Source organism: Artemia franciscana, chromosome 16 (genome assembly GCF_032884065.1).
Source record: "Artemia franciscana chromosome 16, ASM3288406v1, whole genome shotgun sequence".
In the NCBI taxonomy this organism is placed as follows: domain Eukaryota; kingdom Metazoa; phylum Arthropoda; class Branchiopoda; order Anostraca; family Artemiidae; genus Artemia; species Artemia franciscana.
In genome coordinates this window covers 17,911,610-17,927,065 of record NC_088878.1, presented here as the reverse complement: position 1 = coordinate 17,927,065, position 15,456 = coordinate 17,911,610, and the positions used below count along the sequence as shown (strand labels likewise).

General features: G+C 30.3%; 1 protein-coding gene and 1 long non-coding RNA gene across 3 annotated transcripts in view; one reads left to right on the top strand and one right to left on the bottom strand.

Moving 5' to 3' along the window:
- The window catches only part of LOC136037162 (glycoprotein-N-acetylgalactosamine 3-beta-galactosyltransferase 1-like), an 84,109-nt gene that overhangs the window by 24,232 nt on the left and 44,421 nt on the right, over nt 1-15,456 (bottom strand). For both annotated transcript variants that reach the window (XM_065719697.1, XM_065719696.1), the window contains exons 7-8: nt 2,620-2,777; nt 944-1,069 (exon numbers count right to left, since the gene is read on the bottom strand). In XM_065719697.1, the coding sequence (XP_065575769.1) occupies nt 944-1,069; nt 2,620-2,777 (284 nt within the window). The remainder of the gene's footprint in view (nt 1-943; nt 1,070-2,619; nt 2,778-15,456) is intronic.
- Nucleotides 8,600-12,271, top strand: LOC136037166 (uncharacterized). Its single transcript, XR_010619875.1, has 2 exons — nt 8,600-9,685; nt 11,488-12,271. It is a non-coding gene; the product is annotated as an uncharacterized LOC136037166 (long non-coding RNA).

The window sequence follows — 15,456 nt, the reverse complement described above, 5'->3', positions numbered from 1 at the left end:
TTGTCCCGAAGAAAGTTGCAGCGAAGATACTGACCGTAGACCACATAAGACTGGCAGGAAACAAGAAATGAAACAGATTCAATTTCGTTCTCTGTTTTTCATTTCATGTTCTGTTCTGAAATTCATATTTGGAATACACGAAGCAGTTCATCGCAAACTGATAACATGAAGAATTGGTTTGTCGTACGTTCTGTCCTACCTGACTATGTGTCGGAAACTTAAGACTCTATTTATCGTAACTAAAATTTCCAAACAAAACCTAGGCTGGTAATGTCGTGTCTGTATTTCATTTTTGGAGTTCGGCCATGATTTCTTGTAAAACCTCATTTCAAGAATGGAATGTTTCTACCTATATTTTACTCTCTTTTTTCGTGTTTGGAACAATGTTGAAAATTATATCTGAAAGGTTTTGCAAAGATAAACAATTTTTAAACTCGTTTTTCACGAAACCACCTCGATTGCTCATACAACAAAACTGCTCTCATATGATTGTTTTTTATTATTTCTCAAAAAAAATAATAATAAAAATCACACAAAACTGCGGATGTTAAAGAAGATTCTAATGCTCTTTTCGATTCAGCATAAGCAGTTGACTGGAGAATTCTAAAAATAAGAACTTTAAAGAATCTTAATACGAAGACCCTAGGCTACAAAAACAAACCCGTTGCACTTCTGAATTTAACGTTCAAAGGTTACATCATACAAATATTTAAGAAACCTTGTGGTAAAACCATATTACACAGTGCTATGATGTTTTCAGTCGAAGTAAGTCGAATCAGTCAAATTTCAAGTCAAATTAATGTTTAACTTTGTCCTTTTTATTTTTAAATTTTGTTGAAATATTCTTAATGGTTAAACTCACCTGGCCCCTTTACAAAGGTAGTTTTTTCACTGAAAGAAAAAATTGGTCGTAAACTAGGAATGTTTAATAAAAATAAAATACCTTTGGATAATGAGGTAGTCCGATGCCATAAGGTTTCACTCCGTAAACCAAATAGTTCAGCACATATAAATCATTTGGTGAGACATAGTGAAAAGATATTGCAGTATCTGAGCAGCAACCCTCTCCCTAAAAATAAAAGACAAAATAATTTACAAAGTAATAAAATAAAGTCTGAAAAGGGAGTGGACCATTTCCACACCCTGGGAGAAGATAGATTAACGCTTTTGGCCTCTAATCCACCGGATCTTTCAACTTTTTAATAAAAATGAAAAATTTCGGGCTTGGAGTTCACTTTTGAAGAACTGAAATTCCCTTTCCTCCACAGAAAATATCCTGTCTCGTCTTAAAGGTCGGTCCTGCTTATACTTGCACCAATGAATAGAAAATTCAAATTTAAAATTTAAGTAGAAATTAAGAAATTCTCCTTCCTAATCGTAGATTGAAGATATATTAAATCCATAAGTCTTTACAAGTAAGGTGTGTAGTAAATTATAAACATTTTTGGAGTTTAACATGCATGCTAGGACATGCACCCCAATTAAATCTTTCCAGCTCGTACTTGGTTCTAATGAGCTTTGTTTTAAACAGCTTGACATCTTAGCAATCAAAATGCTAGTCACTGCATGCCCATTCGGAGAAGATGGGCTATCGGATATGGAGATGGATTCTGAGAAGATATAGCCCTTAACATGGGCTATTTTAAACGAGAACAACTTTCTGAATAACGTGATGCATCAAATTCTGCTCTCAAGAGTTTATCTATTTGCATGCCTATTTTTGGCTCTATTTCGTTTAACTATTAATAGTAATATTTATGCGTTTTTAAACTGATTTTCTGCCTTATTTTTTCCGTGGCAAAACTTGGGATCGCTGGGAACTCTTATATTTATAACAACAAAAACTATCAAAATGTATGTCCTTTGGGTTTTAGGGATCGGTTCCATCAGCTCGTTTAGAATCAGTTGACACAACGCTGATATGTGACGATGTAATTAATAAGAAACACACAACTAGTATGTCGTTTATTAGAAACGTTTCAAATTTATATATTTTTGGCCTTAAAAAAGAAAATAAAAATCGTCAAATTTATCAATACCCACGAGCACGTATCAAAATCTCTCTGCAAAAAATGTCAGGCAACAGCTCGGATACAAAAGGTTTCCGAGCTGTTCACGGACAACCTTTTATTGTATCTCCAATCTTCAACATAAAAGAGGAAATAAACAGGATTAGGTAATTTGAAAATCAGGCAAGCTTTAAACTATTTAAATTAATTTTCGTCTCAGAAAGAATTGATTTCCATAGAACAGGTTTTTTCTTCGTCGGATACTTTTCCTCGAATCACATCACGTTTTTATTTTCTTAAAATAATTCTTTAATATGAGTTGTCAAATCTTAGTAGTGCTCTGTAATAGAATGCGAAAAGATTATTATCTTCATAAATAAAATGTAGAAAAAAAAAGTTCTTCTACTTTCTAATCAAGCTTTTTAGAGTACAAAACTCTAAAACACTGGTTTTTAATAATGTAGATATAAGTATGTATTTTTTTTCTTCTCAACGAAAAGCGCTTTGTGTTAAATATATAGCATTGAAAAATTTACTTGTACTATAAACTCTACTTGAGAAAAAGATTTGCATCAACAGCTTGTTACACAAATAATTTTGAGTATCTTACCTGTTTAGATTTATAGTACTGTGAATTCCAATACCAGTAGTCTTTTGACATGTTTCCAGGGGTTACATGATGAGAAGGATGAAATGGAAAGAATCGATCTCTGCCGTATTCATCTCGGCTGTCTTTTGCAGACACGCCTACATTTTTTAAGCATTTTCCTATAAATAAAAATAGCCGCGAGTTAACATTCTGTAATCATTTGAACTAAAATGTTAGACCGTAATGAGAAAATGTCTTTTATTTGGCTTTTCATCCTTTTCATTGAATGGCCTAACTTTACAGGCCAGTTAAATTAGATTTAATTATAGAGGATGTATCAAGTTCAAGGAAAAATATTGTAGATTATTTTACCCGTGTGACCATTTATTTTACTTTTTTGAACTATCTAAACTTCGTTTTCTCAACTAGCTCCTCTTTCCCTCCTTCTCTACATGAATTAATTTTTCCAGATTATTTTATTGCGTCTCAAAAACCCCGAATTTATAAATTAGTTTGCCCTTAAATATAACTATATTTTTACAATACCTGAAACTATCATAATATTATAGATATTTTTTACAAAATTTTTCACTAATGGGTTCTCGGACCGGTAAATGTTTACTAAGCTCAGCAGACATGAAAATATTGCTTCAGTGATTCCCAATGTGGTTAGAGCAAGTAAAAGATAGTTTCAAGCAACTCTTATCAAGATTGCTGACCACAGACAAACATAGAGCATTTCACTGAGTTTTTGCAGTCTATGGTAAAATTTTTATTGTACATAAAAATTGGTACAATTACTTTTATGGTAATTTACTTATATGGTACAATTTTTATCACATTACATTAATCCTTTCCAACATGGGGAACAACTAATATAGAGCAAGGCAAACAAAAATTGAGACCGTCATCAATGTACAATCTCAATAAGCACCATTAAAACTGAGCATCATAGTCTATTGGACATAACAATATGTAAATAAATATTATGCATCACAATAGGATATATGCTTGGCTCATGATGCCACTAATTGAACAGTAATCTAATAATGCAATAGCTTCCTAGTTTCGTTTCAAAATTTCAGTTCAGTTCATTAGTACAAGCAATAATGACAATCGTGCCTTTAAAGTCCAATTACGCAATAATTTCAGTTACTACCACTTCGCTACAAATGTCAAATTCTGCATTTTTGTAGCTGGGGGCTTGAACCCTCCGCTGTAGAGTTTTAAAATAATTTTACCTTGACAATACACTTTTAATCAGTACTAAACCCTTTTTTGGATGTTGGAACTCTTGCTAAATTGTATAAATTTTTGTTTAGTATTAAGTTTGAAGGGTAAATTTAAAGTTACAGATGCTTTAGTTTGGAGCAAGAAAGATATTCAAATATTGAGAAAATATCAAATCCAAAGCATTCGTTATTGCTATGTATTTTTGTAAATTAAAATGGAACTAATCGTGACTGATTCGTCCAGTGAACTTATTCTAAAGTGCTTTGATTTGGCCTTGTGTTGAAGGTTGTTTATAAGTAATATAAAAATAAATATTACATATCACAATAGGATATATTTTCTTGGCTCATGATGCCACTAATCTATATATATATATATATATTTATATATATATATATATATATATATATATATATATATATATATATATATATATATATATATATATATATATACTAGCTGTTGGGGTGGCGCTTCGCGCCACCCCAACATGATGCCACTAATGGCTCATGATGCCACTAATCTATATATATATATATATATATATATATATATATATATATATATATATATATATATATATATATACTAGCTGTTGGGGTGGCGCTTCGCGCCACCCCAACACCTAGTTGGTGGGGGCGCTTCGCACCCCCCCAAGCCCCCCCGCGCGCGTAAGTCGTTACGTGCCATATTAGTTACGCGCCATTGTAGTTGTGTCCCTATGTCCCACCTGTGAATATAGATATATATATATATATATATATATATATATATATATATATATATATATATATATATATATATATATATATATATATGTTTTTAACTACGTATTATACGTATAATGTTTTTAACTACGTCCCATTGTCTGTGCATATAAATAGATTGTTTACCGACTCTTGAAAATGCAACATATAATGGTCCATGGGAAAACAATCCGTATTCAGATCTATACCTCATGATTCTAATGATTGCCCTTGAGCTTTGTTGATGGTGATTGCTAATCTACCATTCCCTGTGTCGCCATCGTCATTTATATATCCCCCTGTGCCCCCGGCATCCCCTTTGTAGTTTTGTCCCTGTGTCCCGGTCGTCATTTATATTCCCTGTGTCCCGGTCGTCATTTGTGTCCCGGTGTCCCAGACTGTGATTTCTCTTTGAGTGTCCCGGGCGTCATTTATATTCCGTCATTATGTGTCCCGGTGTCTCGGTCGTCATTTATATCCCCCTGTGCCCCCCGGCGTCCCCGTTGTAGTTGTGTCCCTGTGTCCCGGTCGTCATTTATATTCCCTGTGTCCCGGTCGTCATTTGTATCCCGGTGTCCCGGTCTGTATATACATTCGTTTTTTAGTTTTGTTTTTCTCCTTTATTTTTTTCCTTTTTTCTTTTTTAGTTTATTTAGATTTTTAGATTTTTTAGTTTTTTTATTAGTTTTTTTTTCTTTTTAGTTTTTTTGTAGTTTTTACCTTTTTTTTAGTTTTTTTAGTTTTTTTTTTACTTATGTCCTGGTCTTCATTTATACTCCCTGTGTCCCGGTCGTCATTTGTGTCCCGGTGCTTTGTTGATTGCTAATCGAACATTCCTTTTGTCCCGGTCGCTTTCTCTTTGAGTGTCGTCATTCATATTCCCTATGTGCCGGTGTCCCGGTCGTTTTTTCCTTTTTAGTTTCTTTTATTGGTTTTTACCTTTTTTTTTAGCTTTTTTAGTTTTTTTTTCGTTTTTTCTTTTTAGCTTTTTTTGTAGTTTTTATCTTTTTTATTTTTTTTATTTTTATTCATATTTTTTTAGTTTTCTTTTTCTCTTTTATTTTTCAGTCTTCCTTTTTTTAGTTTTTTCTTTTTTAGTTTTTAGTTTTTTTTAGTTTTTTACCTTTTTTTAGTTTTTTTAGTTTTTTTAGTTTTTTATATTTTTTAGTTTTTTTTATTAGTTTTTAGTTTTTTTTGTAGTTTTTGCCTTTTTTTAGTTTTTTCAGTTTTTTTTTAGTTTTTAGTTTTTTACCTTTTTTTAGTTTTTTTTTTAGTTTTTTAGCTTTTTTAGTTTTTTTTTCTTTTTAGTTTTTTTTGTAGTTTTTACCTTTTTTAGTTTTTTTTCTTATTTTGTATTAGTGTGAAATAATTCAGACGTCATATGCGGACAAACCCGACGTCACCTGATCCACAGATCCACAGATCATATATATATATATATATATATATATATATATATATATATATATATATATATATATATATATATATGGTTTTAACTACGTAAAACTTGCGAATATACAACATTCTTTGCTGTCCCATTGTCTTTGCATATAAATAGATTGTCAGGTTTACCGACTCTTGAACATGCAACATATAATGGTCCATGGGAAAACAATCTGTATTCAGATCTATACCTCATGATTCTAATGATTGCCCTTGAGCTTTGTTGATGGTGATTGCTAATCGACCATTCCCTGTCCCGGTGTCCCGGTCGTCATTTACATCCCCCTGTTTCCCCCGGTGTCCCCGTTGTAGTTGTGTCCCTGTGTCCCGGTCGTCATTTATATTCCCTGTGTCCCGGTCGTCATTTGTATCCCGGTGTCCCGGTCTGTATATACATTCGTTTTTTAGTTTTGTTTTTCTCCTTTATTTTTTTCCTTTTTTTTTTCTTTTTTAGCTTATTTAGATTTTTAGATTTTTTAGTTTTTTTATTAGTTTTTAGTTTTTTTTTCTTTTTAGTTTTTTTGTCCCGGTCGTCATTTATATCCCCCTGTTTCCCCCGGTGTCCCCGTTGTAGTTGTGTCTCTGTGTCCCGGTCGTCATTTATATTCCCTGTGTCCCGGTCGTCATTTGTATCCCGGTGTACCGGTCTGTATATACCTTCGTTTTTTAGTTTTGTTTTTCTCCTTTATTTTTTTCCTTTTTTTTTTCTTTTTTAGTTTATTTAGATTTTTAGATTTTTTAGTTTTTTTATTAGTTTTTAGTTTTTTTTTCTTTTTAGTTTTTTTGTAGTTTTTACCTTCTTTTTAGTTTTGTTAATTTTTTTTTTACTTATGTCCTGGTCGTCATTTATACTCCCTGTGTCCCGGTGCTTTGTTGATTGCTAATCGAACATTCCTTTTGTCCTGGTCGCTTTCTCTTTGAGTGTCGTCATTTATTTTTTTCTTTTTTAGTTCTTTTTGTTTTTACCTTTTTTAGTTTTTTTTAGTTTTTTAGATGAAATTTTTTTTAGTTTTTTCCTTTTTTTCTTTTTAGTTTTTTATTGGTTTTTACCTTTATGTTAGCTTATTTTTCAGTTTTTTCCTTTTTTTTTAGTTTTTTTTTTATTTTTTATTTTTTTTAGTTTTTTACCTTTTTTTAGTTTTTTTAGTTTTTTTAGTTTTTTAGCTTTTTTACTTTTTTTATTAGTTTTTAGTTTTTTTGTAGTTTTTGCCTTTTTTAGTTTTTTCAGTTTTTTTTTAGTTTTTTATTGGTTTTTACCTTTATTTTAGCTTATTTTTCAGTTTTTTCCTTTTTTTTAGTTTTTTTTTAGTTTTTATTTTTTTTAGTTTTTTACCTTTTTTTAGTTTTTTTAGTTTTTTTAGTTTTTTAGCTTTTTTATTTTTTTTTTATTAGTTTTTAGTTTTTTTTTGTAGTTTTTGCCTTTTTTTTTTAGTTTTTTTAGTTTTTTAGCTTTTTTATTAGTTTTTAGTTTTTTTTCGTAGTTTTTGCCTTTTTTTAGTTTTTTTAGTTTTTTAGTTTTTTTATTTTTCTTATTAGTTTTTAGTTTTTTTTTGTAGTTTTTGCCTTTTTTTAGTTTTTTCAGTTTTGACGTCACCTGATCCAGTTTTTTCAGGTGACGTCACCTGATCCACGATCCACAGATCCACAGACAACTTATTTTTATATATATAGATAGTTTTTTTTTTTTACTTATGTCCTGGTCGTCATTTATACTCCCTGTGTCCCGGTGCTTTGTTGATTGCTAATCGAACATTCCTTTTGTCCTGGTCGCTTTCTCTTTGAGTTTCGTCATTTATTTTTTTCTTTTTTAGTTCTTTTAGTTTTTACCTTTTTTAGTTTTTTTTAGTTTTTTAGATGAAAATTTTTTTTAGTTTTTTCCTTTTTTTCTTTTTTAGTTTTTTATTGGTTTTTACCTTTATTTTAGCTTGTTTTTCAGTTTTTTCCTTTTTTTTATTTTTTTTTTTTATTTTTTATTTTTTTTAGTTTTTTACCTTTTTTTAGTTTTTTTAGTTTTTTTAGTTTTTTAGCTTTTTTACTTTTTTTATTAGTTTTTAGTTTTTTTTGTAGTTTTTGCCTTTTTTTAGTTTTTTCAGTTTTTTTTTTAGTTTTTTATTGGTTTTTACCTTTATTTTAGCTTATTTTTCAGTTTTTTCCTTTTTTTTAGTTTTTTTTAGTTTTTTTAGTTTTTTACCTTTTTTTAGTTTTTTTAGTTTTTTTAGTTTTTTAGCTTTTTTATTTTTTTTATTAGTTTTTAGTTTTTTTTTGTAGTTTTTGCCTTTTTTTAGTTTTTTTTAGTTTTTTAGCTTTTTTATTAGTTTTTAGTTTTTTTTGTAGTTTTTGCCTTTTTTTAGTTTTTTTTAGTTTTTTAGCTTTTTTATTTTTTTATTAGTTTTTAGTTTTTTTTGTAGTTTTTGCCTTTTTTTAGTTTTTTCAGTTTTGACGTCACCTGATCCAGTTTTTTCAGGTGACGTCACCTGATCCATCCACAGACAGACAGACAACTTATTTTTATATATATCTATCTATCTATATCTTATATATATTATATATATCTTCTATATCTATATATATAAAAATAAGTTGTCTGTGGATGGATGGATGTGTCAGGTGACGTCACCTGAAAAAACTGGATTAGGTGACGTCAAAACTGAAAAAACTAAAAAAAGGCAAAAACTACAAAAAAAACTAAAAACTAATAAAAAAAATAAAAAAGCTAAAAAACTAAAAAAACTATAAAGGTAAAAACCAATAAAAAACTAAAAAAAAAAACTGAAAAAACTAAAAAAAGGCAAAAACTACAAAAAAAAACTAAAAACTAATAAAAAAAGTAAAAAAGCTAAAAAACTAAAAAAACTAAAAAAACTAAAAAAAGGTAAAAAACTAAAAAAAATAAAAAATAAAAAAAAACTAAAAAAAAGGAAAAAACTGAAAAATAAGCTAAAATAAAGGTAAAAACCAATAAAAAACTAAAAAAAAAAAGGAAAAAACTAATAAATGACGACACTCAAAGAGAAAGCGACCAGGACAAAAGGAATGTTCGATTAGCAATCAACAAAGCACCGGGACACAGGGAGTATAAATGACGACCAGGACATAAGTAAAAAAAAAAAAACTATCTATATATATAAAAATAAGTTGTCTGTGGATCTGTGGATCGTGGATCAGGTGACGTCACCTGAAAAAACTGGATCAGGTGACGTCAAAACTGAAAAAACTAAAAAAAGGCAAAAACTACAAAAAAAACTAAAAACTAATAAAAAAAATAAAAAAGCTAAAAAACTAAAAAAACTAAAAAAAGGCAAAAACTACAAAAAAAACTAAAAACTAATAAAAAAGCTAAAAAACTAAAAAAACTAAAAAAAAGGCAAAAACTACAAAAAAACAAAAAACTAATAAAAAAAATAAAAAAGCTAAAAAACTAAAAAAACTAAAAAAACTAAAAAAAGGTAAAAAACTAAAAAAACTAAAAACTAAAAAAAAAACTAAAAAAGGTAAAAACTAAAAGAACTAAAAAAGAAAAAAATAAATGACGACACTCAAAGAGAAAGCGACCAGGACAAAAGGAATGTTCGATTAGCAATCAACAAAGCACCGGGACACAGGGAGTATAAATGACGACCAGGACACAAGTAAAAAAAAAAATTAACAAAACTAAAAAGAAGGTAAAAACTACAAAAAAACTAAAAAGAAAAAAAAAACTAAAAACTAATAAAAAAACTAAAAAATCTAAAAATCTAAATAAACTAAAAAAGAAAAAAAAAGGAAAAAAATAAAGGAGAAAAACAAAACTAAAAAACGAATGTATATACAGACCGGTACACCGGGATACAAATGACGACCGGGACACAGGGAATATAAATAACGACCGGGACACAGGGACACAACTACAACGGGGACACCGGGGGAAACAGGGGGATATAAATGACGACCGGGACAAAAAAACTAAAAAGAAATAAAAACTAAAAACTAATAAAAAAAACTAAAAAATCTAAAAATCTAAATAAGCTAAAAAAGAAAAAAAAAGGAAAAAAATAAAGGAGAAAAACAAAACTAAAAAACGAATGTATATACAGACCGGGACACCGGGATACAAATGATGACCGGGACCCGGGACACAGGGAATATAAATGACGACCGGGACACGGGGACACAACTACAACGGGGACACCGGGGGAAACAGGGGGATGTAAATGACGACCGGGACACCGGGACAGGGAATGGTCGATTAGCAATCACCATCAACAAAGCTCAAGGGCAATCATTAGAATCATGAGGTATAGATCTGAATACAGATTGTTTTCCCATGGACCATTATATGTTGCATGTTCAAGAGTCGGTAAACCTGACAATCTATTTATATGCAAAGACAATGGGACAGCAAAGAATGTTGTATATTCGCAAGTTTTACGTAGTTAAAACCATATATATATATATATATATCTATATTCACAGGTGGGACATAGGGACACAACTACAATGGCGCGTAACTATTATGGCGCGTAACGACTTACGCGCGCGGGGGGGCTTGGGGGGGGGCGCGAAGCGCCCCCACCAACTAGGTGTTGGGGTGGCGCGAAGCGCCACCCCAACAGCTAGTATATAAAAATAAGTTGTCTGTCTGTGGATGTGTGGATGGGTCAGGTGACGTCACCTGAAAAAACTGGATCAGGTGACGTCAAAACTGAAAAAACTAAAAAAAGGCAAAAACTACAAAAAAAACTAAAAACTAATAAAAAAAACTAAAAAAGCTAAAAAACTAAAAAAACTAAAAAAAGGCAAAAACTACAAAAAAAACTAAAAACTAATAAAAAAGCTAAAAAACTAAAAAAACTAAAAAAAGGCAAAAACTACAAAAAAAACTAAAAACTAATAAAAAAAATAAAAAAGCTAAAAAACTAAAAAAACTAAAAAAACTAAAAAAACTAAAAAAAGGTAAAAAACTAAAAAAACTAAAAAAACTTAAAACTAAAAAAAACTAAAAAAAAGGAAAAAACTGAAAAATAAGCTAAAATAAAGGTAAAAACCAATAAAAAACTAAAAAAAAAACTGAAAAAACTAAAAAAAGGCAAAAACTACAAAAAAACTAAAAACTAATAAAAAAAAGTAAAAAAGCTAAAAAACAAAAAAACTAAAAAAAAACTAAAAAAAGGTAAAAAACTAAAAAAAATAAAAAAAACTAAAAAAAAGGAAAAAACTGAAAAATAAGCTAAAATAAAGGTAAAAACCAATAAAAAACTAAAAAGAAAAAAAGGAAAAAACTAAAAAAAATTTTCATCTAAAAAACTAAAAAAGGTAAAAACTAAAAGAACTAAAAAAGAAAAAAATAAATGACGACACTCAAAGAGAAAGCGACCAGGACAAAAGGAATGTTCGATTAGCAATCAACAAAGCACCGGGACACAGGGAGTATAAATGACGACCAGGACATAAGTAAAAAAAAAAAAATAAAAAAACTAAAAAAAAGGTAAAAACTACAAAAAAACTAAAAAGAAAAAAAAACTAAAAACTAATAAAAAAACTAAAAAATCTAAAAATCTAAATAAACTAAAAAAGAAAAAAAAAGGAAAAAAATAAAGGAGAAAAACAAAACTTAAAAAAAGGCAAAAACTACAAAAAAAAAACTAAAAACTAATAAAAAAGTAAAAAAGCTAAAAAACTAAAAAAACTAAAAAAAACTAAAAAAAGGTAAAAAACTAAAAAAAATAAAAATAAAAAAAAATAAAAAAAAGGAAAAAACTGAAAAATAAGCTAAAATAAAGGTAAAAACCAATAAAAAACTAAAAAGAAAAAAAGGAAAAAACTAAAAAAAATTTTCATCTAAAAAACTAAAAAAGGTAAAAACTAAAAGAACTAAAAAAGAAAAAAATAAATGACGACACTCAAAGAGAAAGCGACCAGGACAAAAGGAATGTTCGATTAGCAATCAACAAAGCACCGGGACACAGGGAGTATAAATGACGACCAGGACATAAGTAAAAAAAAACTAACAAAACTAAAAAGAAGGTAAAAACAACAAAAAAACTAAAAAGAAAAAAAAACTAAAAACTAATAAAAAAACTAAAAAATCTAAAAATCTAAATAAACTAAAAAAGAAAAAAAAAGGAAAAAAATAAAGGAGAAAAACAAAACTAAAAAACGAATGTATATACAGACCGGGACACCGGGATACAAATGACGACCGGGACACAGGGAATATAAATGACGACCGGGACACAGGGACACAACTACAACGGGGACAACGGGGGAAACAGGGGGATATAAATGACGACCGGGACACCGGGACAGGGAATGGTCGATTAGCAATCACCATCAACAAAGCTCAAGGGCAATCATTAGAATCATGAGGTATAGATCTGAATACAGATTGTTTTCCCATGGACCATTATATGTTGCATGTTCAAGAGTCGGTAAACCTGACAATCTATTTATATGCAAAGACAATGGGACAGCAAAGAATGTTGTATATTCGCAAGTTTTACGTAGTTAAAACCATATATATATATATATATATATATATATATATATATATATATATATATATATATATATATATATATATATATATATATATATCTATATTCACAGGTGGGACATAGGGACACAACTACAATGGCGCGTAACTATTATGGCGCGTAACGACTTACGCGCGCGGGGGGGCTTGGGGGGGCGCGAAGCGCCCCACCAACTAGGTGTTGGGGTGGCGCGAAGCGCCACCCCAACAGCTAGTAGATATATATATATATACAAATACGTTGTTTGTGTGTTGTCATGCATGTTTGTTGACTGACGTCATTATAAGGATTGAGCATTATGCCATCATGAAGTTGTTTGTCGACTCACGTCATGTTTGTCGACTGACGAAATTACAGACCAAGACACCGGGACACAAATGACGACCGGGACACCGGGAATATAAATGACGACCGGGACACTCAAAGAGAAATTACAGACTGGGACACCGGGACACAAATAACGACCGGGACACAGGGACACAACTACAACGGGGAAGCCGGGGGGCACATGGGGGATATATAAATGACGACAGGGACACAGGGAATGTTCGATTAGCAATCACCATCAACAAAGATCAAGGGCAATCATTAGAATAATGAGGTATAGATCTGAATACGGATTGTTTTTCCCATGGACAATTATATGTTGCATGTTCAAGAGTTGGTAAACCTGAAAATCTGTTTATATGCATAGACAATGGGACAGCGAAGAATGTTGTATATTCGCAATATATAAGTATATAAGGCTTTGTATATGACGTCATTACAAGATGACACTACAGACCGGGACACCGGGACACAAATGACGACCGGGACACAGGGAATATAAATGACGACCGGCACACTCAAAGAGAAATTACAGACCAGGACACAAATGACGACCCTGACACCGGGACACAAAGGAAGACCGGGACACCGGGATACAGGGACACAAATGAACACCGGGACACAGGGAATATAAATAACGACCGGGACACTCAAAGAGAAATTACAGACTGGGACACCGGGACACAAATGACGACCGGGGCACAGGGAATATAAATGACGACCGGGACACAGGGACACAACTACAACGGGGACGCCGGGGGGCACAGGGGGGATATATAAATGACGACGGGGACACAAGGAATGTTAGATTAGCAATCACCATCAACACAGCTCAAGGGCAATCATTAGAATAATGAGGTATAGATCCGAATACGGATTGTTTTTCCCATGGACAATTATATGTTGCATGTTCAAGAGTCGGTAAACCTGACAATCTTTTTATATGTAGAGACAATGGGACAGCGAAGCATGTTGTATACTAACAAGTTTTACGCAGTTAAAAACATATATATATATATATATATATATATATATATTATATATATATATATATATACATATATATATATATATATATATATATATATATATATATATATATATATATATATATATATATATATATATATATTGTATATATATATATATATACAATATATATATATATATATATATATATATATATATATAATATATATATATATATATATATATATATATATATACATATATATATATATATATATATATATATATATATATATATATATATATATATATATATATATATATATATATATATATATATATATATATATATATATATATATATATAAATATATATATATTCACAGGTGGGACACAGGGACACAACTACAATGGCGCGTAACTAATATGGCGCGTAACGACTTACGCGCGGAGGGGGGGCTTGGGGGGTGCGAAGCGCCCCCACCAACTAGGTGTTGGTACACCAACAGCTAGTTAAGCAATAATCTAACAATGAAATAACTTTCTAGTTTCGTTTCAAAATCTCAGTTAAGTTCATTAGTACAAGCAATAATGACCATCAGACCATCCTGCCTTTAAAGTCCATTTACACAATATTTTCAGTTACTATCTCTACGGTACAAATACCAAATTCCGCATTTTTGTAGATGGAGGCTTGAATCCTTCGCTGAAGGATTTTAAGATCAGTACTAAACCCTTTTTTGGATGTTTGATCTCTGGCTAAAAATTAAAAAAATTGTTGTTTAGTATTAAGTTTGAAGGGTAAATTTATAGTTACGGATGCCTTAGTTTGGAGCAAGAAAGATAATCAAACATTGAGAAAATTTCAAATCCATAGCCTTCGTTATTGCTATGTATTTTTGTAAATTAAATTGAAGCTGATCGTCAATGATACTTGCCGTGAACTTATTCTAAAATGCTTTTATTTTTCCTTGTGTTGATGGCTGTTTATAATGTTTGGTCTAGAAAAATCTGTAAATTAGGCAGCTTTATCATCTTAAGATCAGTACATGATGTCGAAATAAGAACAAATAATGGCAATTATTAGAGTAAGGCTTTAGCCCATACTTTTATTTGACAAGTAAGATTACAAGTACCTCTCGGACGAGAGTTCCATTTTGGTGTAAAAATTTAATAATCTGTCTTCACCTTAGGAGTTATGAAAAAGGAGAAATTGGATTCTACCCCAAGTCCTTCAACCCCATTCCCTACAGCCCTTACTAGCTCAAAAAAGAGAAAATAGTGCCTTCGAGCAGGGAAAATCATAGCTTTACCCTTTTTTGGGTTTTGAAATTCCTTTATATAGCAAATGATTTATTCAATGAAAAAAATGTCAAAGTAAAGAAATATCATCCCCCATTCCTCTCTTTTGGGGAAGGTTTGACTCAATGCAAAAGACTCAATATTAGAATTAATACAAAAACCTATACAATATTGAAACAATACGAAATTTTTCCGAGTGAAAATCTTAGAAATTCACACTTAAGCAATAAGTACTATTTTTTGCAGTTTTCTGTAAATAAACCGAATATTTAAAATGATTAGCCTATATTTAAGTTCTATAAAGTAGAAAAGTTGAACATTTA